General features: G+C 36.1%; 1 protein-coding gene across 2 annotated transcripts in view; it reads right to left on the bottom strand.

The window, feature by feature from the left end:
- FTSH12 (FTSH protease 12) overlaps positions 1–18,006 on the bottom strand; it is a 47,012-nt gene that overhangs the window by 12,989 nt on the left and 16,017 nt on the right. For both annotated transcript variants that reach the window (XM_029274378.2, XM_020377503.3), the window contains exons 7-11: positions 17,745–17,885; positions 17,471–17,638; positions 14,527–14,639; positions 4,175–4,391; positions 3,235–3,306 (exon numbers count right to left, since the gene is read on the bottom strand). In XM_029274378.2, coding sequence (XP_029130211.1) covers positions 3,235–3,306; positions 4,175–4,391; positions 14,527–14,639; positions 17,471–17,638; positions 17,745–17,885 — 711 coding nt within the window. The remainder of the gene's footprint in view (positions 1–3,234; positions 3,307–4,174; positions 4,392–14,526; positions 14,640–17,470; positions 17,639–17,744; positions 17,886–18,006) is intronic.

Genomic DNA, 18,006 nt, shown 5'->3' with positions numbered 1-18,006 from the left:
GAAACGATACTCTCTTCCCAAATCAATTTGAATGGCTTTAATGGGTAGTTGGTATTGATTCTTAACCATAGCATGAAATTGTTTGAAAACATCAAGAGTTTGGACTTTTGCTTTTAAGAAGATAAATCCATGTGAAACATGTGTGAGAATCAACAAAGGTAACATAATATTGATACCCACATGTAGATGTGGCTGGTGCAAGGCCCCATAAATCACTGAATATTAATTCAAAAGGTGTAGTGTAAATTATAGGATATTTTATAGTTTGAGAAGACAGCTAGAAGTGAAAAGCAAGGCAGGAAATTGATATAGATCATCAGAACCAACAAAGCATTGGAGAAGAGTTTCTTTAGTAGCCTATGATTTGACCAAGCAAACTGAGGGATGAAACTAAAAATACAGAATTATCTTTTGAAAATTGACCAACACATTAGATTTTTGGTAATGGAGAGAAAAAAAAAAGAAGATTATTTAGAGAAAAATGAAATTTAGGATTTAATGGCGACGAAAAGGTAGTAACACCTATTGAATTAATATTGAGGCCCTGACCATTTCCAATATTGATTTGTTCCGGTCCTTCAAAAGGGGTAAACTGTTGAATACTTTGAGAGACATTGGTTACATGATTTGAAACACCAGAATCTGGATACCAAGTGTTATTTCCAAAATAAGAGGATGAGGCAATCATGGCCAAAGGTTGTAGCTGTAAATTTGCCTGTGTATTTGTAGAGACAAAGTACACTTGTGGGGTGGGTTGTGGCCGAGGCCCAAGAATTCCATTTTGGTGGAGTGGAGGATGAGAGAGTTATTGTGAAGATGAAGGAATGTATTGCACTGAGTAGATTGGGTGGTGTACCAAGTATTGGGATTGGCAGTTTGATTAGCAAAGGTAGAGATGGGTGTATCTAGCAAAGAAGATGGGACAAAATTCTCATCAAACCTGTAGTAACAAGAAGACACAACATGCCCGTAACGATGGCAAACCTGACATTGAAAGCCAGCAAATCTACCTCGTCCACAGCCACCACGGTTGTTGAAACGACCACCATGAGAGCTAGTTCGACCACCACAACAATGGATGAACTGAGATCTAGGTTCTTAATAGGTAAGATTTGCTTGTGGGTGTCATATGGAAGAATTGGATTCAAAGGAGGTTGCAATGACATTAATGGATGCAAAAGCTTGCTTCTTGAATTTATCAAGGCAAGATTCGTGTCCAAGAAGCAAGGTTTCAACTTCGTCAATGTACAACAGGTCAAAGCAACTGCTAATGAAAGATACAGTTGATTCATATTCTTCAGGTAAGCCTTCAAGAATGATATCAAGATGTTCTTTTGCAGGAACAGGGTCACCAATGGCTGTGAGAGCATCAACAAAGGTTTGAATGCAAAGAATATAATTTGAAATGGTTTGATTTCCAAGATTGGTGTTGCACAGTTCATTGCAAAGTTGACGGACTTTGGCATTTGTGTGAGAATGAAAGTAGGAATGTATTTTATCCCAAAGTTGAAAAGATGTCTTGCAGCCTAAAACACGAGTAAGCATGTCTTTAGACATGAAAGATTGTAACCAAGACAGCAAGAGTTGATCTTGCTATTCCCAAGCAAGATAGGATTCAAAGATTTGTCCAACATCAAGATCAATAATTGAAAGAAACTTTTGAGGAATCTAAGGGTTGATGAGAAAGTCATGAAGTTTGTCGCCCTTGATCACTGGTTCAACCTGTTGGCACCAAAGAAGGTATTTCTTGGTGTCCAACATTTTTGATATGGTGTGGGAGAAGGTAAGAGATGGATAAGAATTAGCCAGTAGATTCTTTGGATGAACAATATTGATTGGTGGAGGAGGCATTCTTTGGATGAACAATATTGATTGGTGGAGGAGGCAGTGGTGGTGGAGAAGAATCAACCAATGGAGAAGAATCAGCCATGAAGGAGGTTGTTGAGAGGATCAAGAAAGAAAGGATCGATGAGCTCTATGATACCAAATATAGATAGAGAAGTTGAGAGAAAGAAAGAATATTTCTTAAATGTAAAATATGTTTTTCACTAACTAGAGAGTACAAGTTGTGTTTATATAGAGCCAACAACTTCTAATAGAAGGTGTTGGGCTGTAATTGTTATTAGCCTATAATGGAAAGCAATAAATGTGATTAACAATACAATAGAAAATCATAAAACAAAAACTTCTCTACAAATCCTGCACTACTGTTGTACATATAAGTAAAGAGTAAAACTTTACTCCAATAATTAGCAACATGACACCAAGACTTTCATTGAGTGAACAATGCTACCTCTTTGTGTTGCTTCCATTTTTGAAACATTAAAGATGTTTTGGGGGAATTAGGCCATATAGCCCAAATGTTTTTTTTTTTATCTTTTTATTTTGATTTGTTGGACCCCAATTTGAGTCCAGTTTGGCTTCTCTCTTTTTTTTTATAATATTTAAAGCATAACATATAAATATATAATATAACAAAATAAAAAAATAATAATAAAATAGAATAAACTAAATAGTAATAGTAATAAAAAAACTATAAAAGCACAACATATAATCTAAAAAAGTAAATAATAATTTAGAATGGTAGCCATCCTGCTAGCAGTTTTGGGGTTGGGCACTCCTCGCCACTATCTGGATCAATAACTGTGGTATTAAGCATATTTATAACAAACTTAAGCATAAAACATGTATGCTCCAAATGAAGGGGTGTGAAAATACTATAGCACATGTTTCATATGTATTATCACATGTCACTAATAATTACGAATTTGATTGTATGGCAATTAATTTATCATCAGCATATCACTAGTATAAATACACATGCTGGATCTGTTTGACACAATTACCTAAACATAATAGTTGTCATTGTTTCCTTATTTCATGTAATTTATTAAGATTTGTAGCCTAAAATTACTAGGATAGTATTATTTTTTTGGGACTATATACATTGTACCCTACCATTGTAAAATTATCAGAAAATAATATTCACTTTTTCTCATATTTCAAGTTAAAGGATACATTACCTGCCTAAACAGAGAAGAAAAAGAAAAATGGAAAGCGATGCTGACAGTAATTCTATTGCCTTTTATAGTATCTAATCCTAAAGTTCACCTTCCCTTTTCTGATAAGTTATGTTGAGAGGCACCAAGAGAACTAGTGTATGCAAGATGTATTCAGGGCCAATATTGATAAATTGCAGTCTAGTAACTATTGTTCTAAGCACCATAAACTTACCGACATTATTGCTGCTTCGTTGACAAGGTTTCTTATATCTGCTCCAGAGAACCCAACAGTGCGGAAGACAAGCTGTTGAGGGGCAAAGAGAACAGCTACAGTCAGCAAAGTAGATCAAATCTCACATACAAACTCAGAATGAAAACACAAATAGGAAGAGATGAATATGATAAAAATGCATTCCAACTTTATGCCATTTTTTGGGAGTTACCCTTGAAACAAATTTTGTTTTAAACATTAGGAAATTACATTCAAGGATAATATATGATTTTAGTCCTTGAACTTCTGTCAATTTTTGTTTAGTCCCAAAACAATTTTTTTTGCAATTTTAGTCCCTGAACTTGTTAATTCTCACTTTTAGTCTTTGAATTTTTTCTCCCATTAACATTTTGGTTCCTGTCGTCAAATATTTTTGTTCATGGAGAAAATTTTCAAGCACTAAAATCAAATAAAATTTATTCAAGGACTAAAATAAAAAATTGAAAAAAGATAAGGGACAAAAAACATATTTAATCCTTTCATTTAATAATGAATATTGATACCAATATATGACTCATAATTTCAACAGTAAATGCAGCATCCTGAAATTCTTAAGAAGTTTATCTGTCTACATTTTTATTACATCGTTACTCAATGCCAACACCTTTTAACACCCATTATTGTTTGCTTTTAATTTGGTTGGAGCTAGCTTAAGCATGTTCACATTGAATCTACCCAATGCAGCCTGTTTCAAATAACATGCTCTTATCTTTCTCATACAGTAACTAACTATCATATAACTAATTTATGCTCGAGTGCCTTTTGAACTCATTATCCTACAATTATGTACATATATTAAATATTTCTGTAATGATGATGCGTGCATTTACTTAAGCTAAGAAATCATCTGAAGGGTCCTATTAAATATAAAAAAGAAATCAGAGATAGATGAACTACATACCTCTTCAAAATTCACATCCTCTGCAAGCTGCTTACCGGAACTGTGCACACCAAAAATTTGGACTCTCTGCTTTGCATCAGGCAAACCAATGTACAGACGACGATCAATACGTCCAGCACGAACAAACTCAAGATCTAATTCATCTGGCCTATTTGTGGCACAGATGAATATGATAGCTTGTCTGAGGGATAGACGATCAACACCAGTTTTTTCCTTCCTAATTTCAAAATAGATGAAAAAAGAAATCACTGACAAGAAAAAAACAATACACATGAAAACAAATTCCTAATATCTGGATATAAATACAAAACAGTACCAGAAATTAAATTAAGGTCACATATAAACAGGTGAAGTAATAGTTGCCAAAATAATAGTTCTTCAACATGTAGACCTCCGCGAGTGACTTATATAGGAACAAGTCAACAACTACATGAAGCATATAGCAACACCATTTATAATTTAAAATAAAAAACTAGACACATAATTATTAATGACATATAGATAAATTAATGCCTCATGTTATTAAAAGAATACCATGTTCTATCTTCCAGGTTTATCAAAGAAAACTTGAATAAATTTGAGAACAACAGGATGTCAAAAACAACTTTGAAAAAAGACAAGATACAGTTAATTATAGGACACTAACCCTAGTAATCACTCACTGAATTCACAGAAGACAAACCATTCCATTTTCCCTACAAACATGATCATAATTTCATTTTTCTGAATATCAAATAATCACCCTTATTTCAGAAGTAAACATGACCCAATGCTAATTATCTTCGGCTATAATTGGAAAAACCCAAGTCCAAACTAACATAGATCATTTATTAAAAAAGGGCCTAAAATAGTATCAAAGATATCATAGATCTGCTAAAAGGATCACTCCCCATTTATACATACACCAAGCCTAATAATGTTCGGCGTGAGGGAGTGTATTGGAAAAAATCCGTCTCATTTATCCTAGATCATTAAAGAATTGTCACCCACCATTTAGTCACATACCAAGCCTAGTAATGCTGGGCATGAGAGGTATATTGGAAAAAAACATAAGTCCCACATTCACTAGATTAAGACCAATATATAGTATATAAGTGGGGGACAATCCTCACCTTACAAGTCAACTTTGTAAAGTTGAGTTATGACCAAACCCACTTTTTTTTAAAAAAAATCAACTACAGATAGTACTTATCTTCAGTAGTAATCAACTAGGGCAAAGGAAGAAAACTGACACATGGATGCTTCTGTTCAAGACTTCAAGTTTTAGATCATACTTCTGCTTTTGAACGTCAAGCATGTATAGAGGGTGCCTTAGTTTCTATTTTTCAGGTTTGTCGCGAATCGACATGTATTATTTAGTTTTTGTCATAATTTGACAAGAATATAACTTTAGGTTAGATATCATAACCATTTGCTATTTGAGACTTTTTAGTGTGGTTATGTGGGTACAAGTACAACTGATAAATTTGCATTTGTATAACAACATAACTTCACTGCATTAGCCACGTCATGCATGGTGATGTGGGCATGTGGCCATATCATGCAACTGCACCACCTAATGTGTCTTTTTCATGATTGTGGACAATTGAGATAGGAATCAAGGTGCCATCTATAGGAAAACAGAATTTAGAAGAGAATATTATTGAAAGTCTGAAATGCACATTGTGCTGTACAGTTATATATATAGAGAATTACAACAAAGAGAATAACAAGACCCAAAACGGAAAACTAACTGAATACAACAACTAATAAAAGTATTTATTATTTATTCTCTAATACACCCCCAACAAGCTCAAGGGGGATGAAACACAATAGATGGGTTGATCACATTGAGCTTAGAACATAGAAACAAAAAACTTCTTGGTGACAAAGCTTTTGTCAGAACATCTGCATATTGATGTTGAGCAAGTATATGCGAAACCAATAGAGTTTTACTTAGCACCTTTTCTCTAACAAAAAAGATGTCTAGTTCCGTATGTTTGGATCTTGAGTGTAAGACAGGATTGTGAGATAAAGCAACTGTACTCTGATTATCACAGAGCACTGTAGGAATATTTATTTTTGCAATTGTTTTAGGAGAGATTGAATCCACAGAACCTCTATGACAGCTTGAGTTAAAGCTCTGTATTCTGCTTCAGTGCTCAACCTGGCAACGAGCAGCTGCTTCTTGGACCAAGACACCAAGTTAGGACCAAGATAAATGTAAGTTGCTGAAGTAGATCTTCTATCATTAGGATCAGCTGCCCAATCAGCATCAGTAAAGGCAGTAAGATTGAAGGGAGTAGTAGAAGTGGCAGAGGTGAACAGCAATCCATGTCCAATAGTTCCTTTAAGATACTTACGTATCCTTTTAACAGCTTTCCAATGTTCCTCCATTGGAGAACACATAAACTGAATCACTTTATTGACATCGAAAGCAATCTCTAGCCGAGTAATTGTAGCATATTGCAGGGCACCAACAACAGATCTGTATAAAGTTGGATCATCAAACAACGTACCCTCCTTGGCAAGTTGCTGGCCACCAACCATAGGAGTAGATACGCCCTTAGAGTCTTCCATTTTTACTCTAGTAAGAAGATCAGTGACATTTGTCTTGAGACAGAAATAACCTCCCTTTAGGAAGAAATTTGACTTCAATACCCAAGAAATAGTCCAAGGTACCAAGATCTTTAAGAGAAAAATGTCTATGGAGCTGATCAATTAGTTTTTGCAGTAAGGAGGGAGAATTGCCAGTGAGAATAATATCATCCACATAAACAAGCATGTAAACAGTGATTGTTGAATCAGATAAAATGAACAGACTAGGATCACATTTACTTTTGTTGAACTTAAGAATGATTAGAATAGAGGTTAATCTTTCAAACCAAGCACGAGGGACCTGTTTCAGGCCATAAAGAGCTTTCTGCAATTTGCAAACAAGGTGTTTGGTACCAGGTTCAACAAAACCATGTGGTTGAGACATGTAGATATCCTCGTCAAGCATTCCATTAAGGAATGCATTATTAATGTCCAGCTGTCAAATAGGCCAATTATAGGAAATTGCAAGAGAAAGAACAATCCTGATGGTGACTGGTTTAACTACAGGAGAGAAAGTTTCAGAAAAATCAAGACCAGGTTGTTGTTGAAACCCCTTAGCAACAAGTCTGGCCTTGTATTTATTAACCGAGCCATCAGGATTTCCTTTAACTCGGAAAACCCACCTGCATCCAATGGGATTTCTGCCAGAAGGTAAGTCAACCAGCTGCCATGTATTATTTGCATGTAAAGCTTTGATTTCAGCTTGCATAGCAGCAAGCCAGTTAGGATCAGTGAGAGCAACTTTCACTATTTTTGGTTCAGCACTAGAAAGCAAGAGTGTAGGATTTATTCTAGGTTTGATAATTCCATTTTTGGATCGAGTAGTCATGGGATGAACATTGAGTGTTCTAACAGAGGATGGATGAGAAGATGGTACAGTTGCAACAGAAGACGGTTGTTGAGAGGCAGAAGGCTGAGACGAAATTGACCTCATTCTATCCTTCTATACCCACCATTATGACCAGCCTTCAAAGTCGTGTCTTTGGTTGCTCTGTTTTTGTCCATGTTCATAGCACTCATCGGGGAAAGTTAGATCCTCGGGCTATCAAATGTGTCTTCATAGGTTATGCCTCAAACAAAAAGGGATACAAATGTTATAACCCCCAAAGTCGTCGTGTCTATGTCTCCAAGGATGTCACATTTCATGAAACAGAATCTTTCTTCACTAGTACTCAGCGTCAGGGGGAGAGTAATCTAGAAGAAGCTGAGTTCCTTGAGTTGTCATCTATTCCTTTGTTGCAAGATTCCGCTCTCATGGAGGATGACAAAGACCCTGGACCAATGCAAAATAATGAAGTTAGACGTTTTGAGATCCAATATCAACGAAGAGAAAAACCCGACCTGGTCGAACAGCAACTTCAATTGTCCGAACCGAAGGTAAGAACTCATAATCTTGAGGACACCTTAAATATCTCTTGTGATCTTAATCCAGATAATTTACCAATTTCCTTAAGAAAAGGAAAAAGATCTTGTGCCAAATATCCTATATCCCAATTTGTGTCTACTAAAAATCTTTCTATGCAGCACCAAAGTTTTATTTTAGCTATTGATTCTATCATAATCCCTACATCAGTACAAGAAGCCTTAAAGGATAAGAATTGGGTTCAAGCCATGAACGATGAAATGGGTGCATTGGAAAGGAATGAGACTTGGGAGATTGTAGAGAGACCAAAGGATAAGAAAGCAGTGGGTTGTCGGTGGATATACACGGTTAAGTATCGCTCTGATGGCTCACTAGACAAGTATAAAGCGAGGCTGGTTGCAAAAGGATACACCCAAACCTATGGGATTGATTATGACGAGACTTTTGCTCCAGTGGCAAAAATGAATACAGTCAGAATTATCCTTTCCTTGGCAACACACTTTGGTTGGGAGATGCATCAGTTCGATGTTAAAAACGCCTTCCTGCATGGAAGCTTAGATGAAGAAGTATACAAGGAAATTCCACCTAGATATGGTGTTGCTGGTGGAGGGAGTAAGGTTTGCAAATTAAGGAAAGCCTTGTATGGCCTTAAACAGTCACCTCGGGCCTGGTTTGGGAGGTTCACTCAGGCCATGGTATCTTTGGGGTACAAACAAAGCCAAGCTGACCATACTCTCTTCATAAAACATTCACAAGACGGAAAACTCACTCTACTTTTAATCTATGTGGATGATATGATTATTGCAAGTGACAATGAGAAGGAAAAACAGAATTTGAGGGAGAAGTTGGCTTCTCAATTTGAAATGAAGGATCTCGGTAAGCTAAAGTACTTCCTTGGGATAGAAGTTGCATACTCCAAACCATAGTAGTCAATAGCGGGCGGAGCGGTCGCTTTCGCGGCGCTCTGGAGAGGAGCGGCCCGACCCCGCCATTTGGATGTTGTCACGTCGCAAATGAGTGTCGCAGCCGGAGCGGCCGTGTCGGCGGCGGAGCGGAGCGGCCAGAAACGCGAGAATCGCAGCGCGTTTTTTGACCTACCCTTCATTAAGGGTAAGTTTGTCTTTCCATTGGGCTTTATTTGCCCTAATTTTCCCCCCTCTCGCGGAAGTCTCCTTTTCTCACTCGCGCACTCCCTCTTCTCTCTCTCTACTCTCGCACTCCTTGGACGATCGTTTCTTCTCGTCCAGCTCCGACGCACTACGGTTCCGACGGCCCTCCAGTTCCAGTTCCGACGCAGTCGTCCAGCTCCGACGCTCGTCCAGCTCCGACGTCGTCCAACTCCGACGCGCCTCCAGCTCCGACGCCGACGCTCCTCCAGCTCCGACGTGCCCCGTCTGTCTTCGTGCCCCGTCTGTCTTCTTTCTCTTTTCTATTCCTATTTTATATTTCAACAGATTTTTTTTTATTTCTCATTAAATTTAATTAAGCAGAATTTTTTTTTAATTTCTGAATAAATTTAATTTAGCAAATTTTATTTTTAATTTCTGATTATATTTAATTCAGCAATTTTTTTTAATTTCTAATTAAATTTAATTCAGCAGATTTTATTTTTAATTTCTGATTAAATTTAATTCAACAATTTTTTTAAATTTCTAATTAAATTTAATTCTTTACTTACTTAGAACTTTAGCACTTTGTTTTGAAGACATTTTATGTATTGCTTGAGTACTATGAACTTTTAATTATTAAAAATGTTTAATGCATTAAGTTAGAGTTTTTTTTAGCTATTATATATATTATTAATTATTTAATATATATAAATTAATATTAAAATAGCGGTTATCCCGCTCCGCGTCATCCCGCTATCCCGTTTTTAGGGTCGACCGCTCCGCTCCGCTATCCGGGATTGACTACTATGCTCCAAACAAGGTATCTTTATTTCTCAAAGGAAATACATTCTTGATCTTCTTAAAGAGACTGGTAAGTTGGGCTGTAAGACCACTGAAGCACCCATAGAGCAAAATCATAGAATTGGGAATGATGAGGAAAGCCCAAAGGTGGATAAGACACAGCACCAGAGACTTGTGGGAAAGCTCATCTATTTATCCCACACTAGACCAGACATAGCCTATGCAGTTAGTGTGGTTAGTCAGTTCATGCATGATCGAAAAGAAAGACACTTGCAAGCAGTAAATAGAATTATTCAGTACTTGAAGGCTTCTCCAGGGAAAGGATTGCTATTTAAAAAGGAGGGGAACTTATCCATGGAAGTGTATACTGATGCTGACTATGCAGGATCAGTTGTTGATAGGAGGTCCACCACAGGATATTGCATGTTCTTGGGTGGAAATTTGGTGACATGGAGGAGCAAGAAGCAAAATGTGGTTGCAAGATCAAGTGCAGAGGCAGAATTTAGAGCTATGGCACAAGGGGTCTGTGAATTGTTATGGATGAAGATAATACTTGATGACCTCAAAATAAAGTATGAAGCTCCTATGAGACTGGTTTGTGATAATAAATCAGCCATCAGCATTGCGCACAATCTAGTTCAACATGATCGGACAAAGCACATAGAGATAGACCAACATTTCATTAAGGAAAAATTGGACAGCGGTCTTATAGCCACCGAGTACATTCCTTCAAGACTGCAGTTGGCAGACATGTTCACTAAGGGACTTCCCACCAAGCAATTTAAAGATCTTACTTGCAAGCTGGGAATGATAGATATACATTCACCAGCTTGAGGGGGAGTGTTGTAAAATGTAATTAGAACAGATTTGTGACAGATTTGTTCTATAATAATTAGGAGATTTGTTCTATAATTAGGACAGATTTCTGACAAATTTGTTCTATAATAATTAGGAGATTTGTTCTGTAATTAGGACAGATTTGGCTGATTTGATTTGTACAGTTTTTATTTCCTTATTTCCTTAATTAGGAGACTAGTAGTCTATATAAATGTATTTTGTACAGACTCTCAATAATAAACCAATTCAAATATTATTCAAATAATATTATGTTCCTTTTTTCAAGTGCAAGGTATAGTAAATGTGTCAGAATCCTTACACTTCTCAGGAATATGAGGAACAGGTTTACCTATGAGTGTAGAAACACTTCTGCTCATACTGATCCTCTCATTACCTTTTAGCTTTCTCTTATGAGTGCACAGCTCCTTCAAGAATTTGGCATACCTTGGTATTTGCTTAATTGCATCCAAAAGAGGTATATTCACCTCAACCTTTCTGAAAACATCCAAAATCTATTTATCTACCTCTTCCATCTTCTTGCTTTCAATTGCTCTTGGTGGAAATGGCAGGGGATAGAAGATTGCTGGTGTTGGCTTGTTGAAGGTTTGCTGGTCTAAAACAAGATTGCTGGTGCAAACCAAAAGAGACATCATGGACAAAACATGTACACCCAAAGACTCTAGGTGAGACATGAAACAAGAGTTCCTTTGGAAAAATAACCGAGTAAGGAATTTTATTCTCATGAGAAGATGGCATTTTGTTCATTAGAAAACAAGTTGTAAGAATTGCATCACCCCAATGATGTATAGGAACATTAGAAAACAAGTTGTGAGAATTGCATTACGGTGCGTGCAATCTCCACAAGGTGTATATTTTTTCTTTCTGCTATTCCATTTTGTTGGGGTGTGTGTGGACATGTAGACCGATGTAAAACACCCTGTGAGGATAAAAAGGAACACAATTCAGAGGAGAAATATTCTTTGGCATTGTCACTTCTAAGAATTTTGATTATTTTTCCAAATTGGTTCGTAATTTCATTAAAGAAAGAATCAAAAATAGACAAAAGTTCAAAACGATCTTTCATTTATACCCAAGTACATCGAGAAAATTCCACGACCACCTCTCCCCTTGGAAGAGACCATAGTAGAAGCTTCAACACTGGTAGCAGGATTTTCACTCTTAGCTTCAATTGGAACTCTAAGTAGTTTGGTAATTAGGTTGTCCATTGAGGAAATTTCATGACCAGTCAAGAGTTGATCACGAACATGATTAAAATCCGAATGCAAGGTTTGTAAAATCATCACCATATATAGCCTATCATGTTTTTTCTTTATTCCTTCCAATGAATCATCATCAAGGAACAATTTTAGCTTTTCCACAATAGCTTGAGCTTCGGCCACATGAGAAAGAGAGGCTAATTTTTGGGCAGTGTCATATAGTCGCCAAATGTCATAGCATAGATACTTTGAGCCTTCTTCCAAAAAGAGCAACAAGTTTTAAAGGCTCTAAGCATTCCCAATATATTGGATTCTACAGATTGCCAAAACACAACACATAACTAGAAATCAATTTTCTTCCACTAAGCCTTACTCTCTATTGACCCCTCAATGTCTTCCTTTTCTAGGTGGTCATGGCGCCCTTGACCAAGAAACCAAAGTTCCACAGATGCAGTTCATGACAAATAGTTCTTTTCATTTAGCTTTTTTGTAGTAATAATAGGTGTCCCAACAATAGCAAGTGCAAGCCCTGAAGATGCCATAAGAGAAAGACAAAGAAAAAGACAAAGAGAAGAAGATGAACAGCAATCACGATCCAAACAGTTGCCCAGAACAATAAACTGAGGGTTGGAACAGACTCAAAAAAGGCTGACGAACACAACCATGGCAACGTGTCAGAATTCCGATGAGCAAACGATGGCACGTGAGCCAAACACACTTGATTGAACAAGAAATTGGGTTGGCACGTGAGTGCATGGAGACTCCGATGTCCCTAAAACCAACAAGTTGGATTGCGCTCAACCCTACACTTGAAAAAATTGGTCGTTGCCAACAGCGGCAAACAGTGCTGAAATAAGATGGGACTGCAGAGCGAGATTGAACCCGCTCTTATACCAACTTGAATATTGAAATTTTCAGGTTTGGGAAAAATCAATAAGTTATCTCCACTAATTTGCTTCTTTTATATATGTATACAATGTAAATCACATACACAAAATAGGCTGAAAAGGTTAAAAGCCTAAGCCATTAACATCAAAAATACAAAATATTAAAAAATAAGAGGCTTCCTTAGTAAGCTATTCTAATAGTACTTCATTGTAGCAGCACTTCGCAGTACTAAAGCACCAACATGCTAATAATGGTGTCCAAAATCCTAAGAATGCCCTCCAATATCCACATTAGAGAGGCATTTTATAGAGATCATTTTGGGATTTTGGGTAAAATATGGGTTTCAGACCCTTTCAAAGTTCATAGTTATCATGCCTCACTCCTCTCCTCTTCTACCTTATGAGTACTACCTGACTCAAGGACATGCAATCCTCCGGCAACCCATCTAGCAGCTATTTTAACATCTTTCTTGTTCTCATTCTCAGTTTTATTTTATTTTTTTTCATTTTTCTTTGGTAATCTTGTTCAGTGTAGTTAAATAGCCCTATTGCAGTGCTATGACACAATTGCATTGCAAAATTCTTTGAATCCGCAATCACATTTTGTTAAATAGCCCTATAGCAGTGATATAACACAAATGCATTGCAAAATTCTTTGAATACGCAATCACAACTCCATCTGCAATTGCAACTGCTATGGTGTCATTTTTGCATCATGTAACCTACATCCTCTTGTACTCTGCCAAGTCTCAAGCAAATTGAACTTGAGTTGATATAACAATTTTTATGCACTTTATTTTTATTTGCATGTAACTTACATTTTTATACATTTCACTATTTTCTGCAATTTGCAATTGATAAGACTGATCTCGTTACTCTTTTATTCTCATCAATTTATTTTGTGCTTTTGTCCCTCTCGTTTTTCTTTATGTTTCTCTTGTTCTCTTTGTTCCACCATTCTCTGTTTTTTGAGTCACTTGAGATCTTTGTTTGAATCATTTATATCCCAAAGACCCAAGCTCATTCACTCCTTTTTTCTCTATCTCTATGGTTATTCATGGCATCCTTAAAGAAAATTAAAATTACAAATAAAATGTCCTCACTACAGAAGCCAACTTCTCAAGATCAGGAAGTTTTGGACACTAATCCAGAAAGTCATCTCTAACACTAAAACTTTGTTCATACTGTATTTGGTGTGACAATACAAGTTTTCACCTTATATAACTGTTATATAGCACAAGATAAAAGCTAATCTCACCATGGGAGGGCTCAAACCATCAAACAAGAAATAGATTCTGATTTAGATAATGACTTTGTTTGAATAAACTTCTCCATAAGCACTTTAAGGAGAAAAAAATAATAAGGTAAAATGAATTAAGTTTCTCCAATAAGTTCAAATCAACTTAAAGACTTCAACTTTTAAGTAGCTCTCTCATCCAACTACTCATTTTTATTTTTATTTTCTACTTCTATAAATGTTTATGGAAAAGTTTATCCAAGCAAGGCCTTTGCAAATCTTTCAAATGTAATATAACCTCCCGTTTTCAAAGTGGTAACTTACTCCCCATCAAGCTGTGCAATAAGAGCCTCAAAAGTTGCCCTTCTTCGTGGATCCTTCCTAGCGTGTCTTCCAGCAATAGCATCTATTTCATCCACAAATACAAAACAAGGTGCCTGCAGAAAAATAAAGAACATTCACAACCTCAAAACATCATCCACTTTTATAGAGTACAAACCTGTAAAAATTATCTCATTGTAAATGTGTATCCAATAGGTATCTATTTTTTATTAATGAGAATTTCTATAAGAATTAGAAAGAGAAATAAGTTCAAAAAATGGAGGATAAGGAACCCTAAGATCAAAAAAGGAAACCATAACAAATAAACAGTAACCAAAGAACTATAAAACTAGTCAGTGCACACAAAAGAACTTTCTTAACATTTTGCATGCCTGAAACACTGAACCCCTGAAATAAACCATATGTGAAACACCAAAGAAAACACAACAATTTACAAATCTACCAGAAAGAAAATTTAAAGGCAAAGATAAACCCTAGGAAAGACAAGCATTCCGATCCAACCACATGGTCAATGAAATCCCATAAACTGTACATTAACAAAAGGTGTTGATTTCTTCTTATTATCAAATCCTTTAACGTGAAGGTCAAATAGGAATGGCTGGGATTGCTGACTAGTTCCGATAGCTTTCTTCCATAATGATATTTGAAATACTGGATGTATCCTTCAATGCGAAAGCAATTCTAGCCTGTAGGCCACAGTGCCTATCTTCTTCAGTGTTTTGTAAGGGCCATAAAAGTGAGGGCTCAGCTTTTTATAACTATTAGGCTTCATAGCTAATGACATCATCCTACAAGGTTGGGTTAACAAAGACTCAATACCCCCTCAATGTATTCACTTCTTGTGACCTTGTTGGCATAAACTCGCACCTGGTCCTGGGGTTTGAGAAAATTGCTCCTCAAATCCTCTAGCAGCTCATCATGTTGTGCCAATTTATTCACCTCATCCACCTTTGAAGGAATGGTTGTCCCTTTTAACAATAAAGGAGGATACAAAGCTCTAAAAATTATGGAGGCATTATTGATGTGAATCCAATTGGGTAAAAATTGAAGACTGACAAGTCCAAAGTCATTATAAAAAAAAGGATTAATGGGCTGGAATTTAAGTAGTTTGGGGATGAATAATTAAATAAGTCCATTATCTTATTTTTTTAATGTAATTTTCGTTTTATTAATTTTATTAAATAAGTCAGATGACTTTCCAAGTTACCTAGGCCAGCATTTAGTGTTTTAGGCTTCTTAATGGAATTTAATGACTTAGTGGGCTAGTGAGGAGTCAATTCTAGTGGATATTAAGTGTTAGTGGGAAATTAGCAGGAATTTATGTCATCTTGCCCATCTAAGCTTATAAATAAGAACTTTTTGTAAAAAATTTGGAAAGAGAATGAATTAGTCAAAATTTGGATATTTTTCCAATTGAGAGGATTCTCTCTCTAGGTTCATAGGAACTACTTTTGATTCTTATCCTTGAATTTCCTAATTCAAAGTGGCGAATCTTCCTAAACTTATCAATCTCTAGGGATTGTGGCGTTGTTCTTCCATTTCTTACCTCAATTCATATTCTTTTTCTTTTTCTTAATTATGAGCATTCCAGCCTAGATAGATCCGTAAAATGAATCCATCCCTCTAGGTTCATATCAATTATAGTTGGTGTTAAATAGAGGTTTGTGACCTTTTTTTAGCCATCCATTTGTGGATAGGCAATGCTAAACTTGAGTTCTTTCCCTAAGAATAGCCTCCTTACAAAATAAGCTCATAAAAATCTGGTCTCTATCTGAAACAATGGAAGGAGGAAACCAATGCAAACGCACTACCTCCTTCCCCAAAAAAAAAAAAAAACTCAACTTTCTTGACTATTGTTGGAGATCCTACATCGACTTGTAATCTAACCAAAATAAGAGTATATAACTGAGAAGCAATCCTTACTTTACAAGCCAATTTTGTAAAGTTAGGCCCAAATTCACCTTGTTAAGATGGTATCAGAGCATATTCTAGCAAGTGTTGTTCGATTCTCAGGCCACTCACTATTCGGCTGTTATCAAGCCATCTACAAATGTCCAGTCAAGTAAATTTCATATTCAAGATGTCTAGCCCTCAACATGCGAGAAGTGTAGTGGAGATCTCACATCAACGAGTGATATAACCAAACTAAAGTATAAAGTGGAAAGTAATTTTTACCTTACAAGTTGATTTTGTAATGTTAAGCCCATATTAACTTTCGTAAGATGGTATCAAATCTTATCCTAGCAATTGTTGTGAAGCCTATTAGATTACCCACTATAGTGTCATTATTAGACTACCTAGGATCAAAACTATTTAAATTTACTCTAAAAGAGTCACCCATCATTAATACACGCACCAAGCCCAACAGTTGGGCATGAGGATTGCTAGCAACACTCCTTCTAACACACCTCTATTATTGGTCAAAATTTATTAAAAACTACAAAATTATGAGTTGGGTTCATCAAATAAGAAGTGGGACCTACAAATTTTGTGATTTCCAATCAATTTCAGCTAATATTAAAGAGTATGTTTAAAATATTGTGTTAGAGAACATGTTAGCATTTCTCATTACTAATAAATGTGGCAATTTACAAATTCCCAAAAATGTAGATTTTTCTAACTTTTCCATTTTCCTACTTATGAGACCTACAATCACAAGACATACATATGATGTTTCCCGTAGTCATCATGATAATTACAGAGCATGAAAATGAAATAATTGTTCATATTTTCAAAAAGGTAACCAAAGATTTGCAGCAAAGCTACAACATGTAATTATAGTTTATCTGATAAATAGTAAAACGGATCAACAACACCTGGCATGCATATATCTAATCAAGTGCATGCAACAAAATATGACATCAGACCATCATTGACTTTTTAACTTGTGTTAGATATTAGAAGTATCTAGTATTTACTTGCTTACATTTCTCCTAGCAATGGAAAACATCTCATTGATTCTAGCTGCTCCACTTTTTTCACTATCTGTGAACTCAGCACCCGAAGCAAATACAAAAGGTAAACCACTTTCTTTTGCAAGTGTCCTGGCAAAAAGTGTTTTTCCTGTTCCTGGAGGTCCAGAGAGTAGAACACCCTGCAAGTGCAATGTGCTCTCTCATCAAATAACTTACCTCATATCATGTCACTTAAAACATAGCACTGAGGAGAATAACTGATTATGAAAAAATCAAATGTTTTACCCGAACAAACTGCACGTCCCTTTCATAGAACTGCATAGGATTTCCCATATATATCATCAACTCATCAAGAAGATCCCAAACATCACCCCCCAACACAACTTCCTTGTACATTGATTTCGTTTCACCAACATCTCCAACTGGCTGACAAACAGAGGAACAAAACTAATAATAAAACTGGTAGAAAAGGAGAAAGATAAATTACCAAATTTGAAGCGGACGCTGGATTTAATTTGTACATAAAGCCATGAACATTTCAAGGGAG

The sequence above is a fragment of the Cajanus cajan genome, chromosome 8 (genome assembly GCF_000230855.2).
Source record: "Cajanus cajan strain Asha chromosome 8, NIPB_CcT2T_4, whole genome shotgun sequence".
In the NCBI taxonomy this organism is placed as follows: Eukaryota; Viridiplantae; Streptophyta; class Magnoliopsida; order Fabales; family Fabaceae; genus Cajanus; species Cajanus cajan.
The sequence above is the reverse complement of the archived record's forward strand: the minus strand, read 5'-3'. Positions and strand labels throughout refer to the sequence as shown.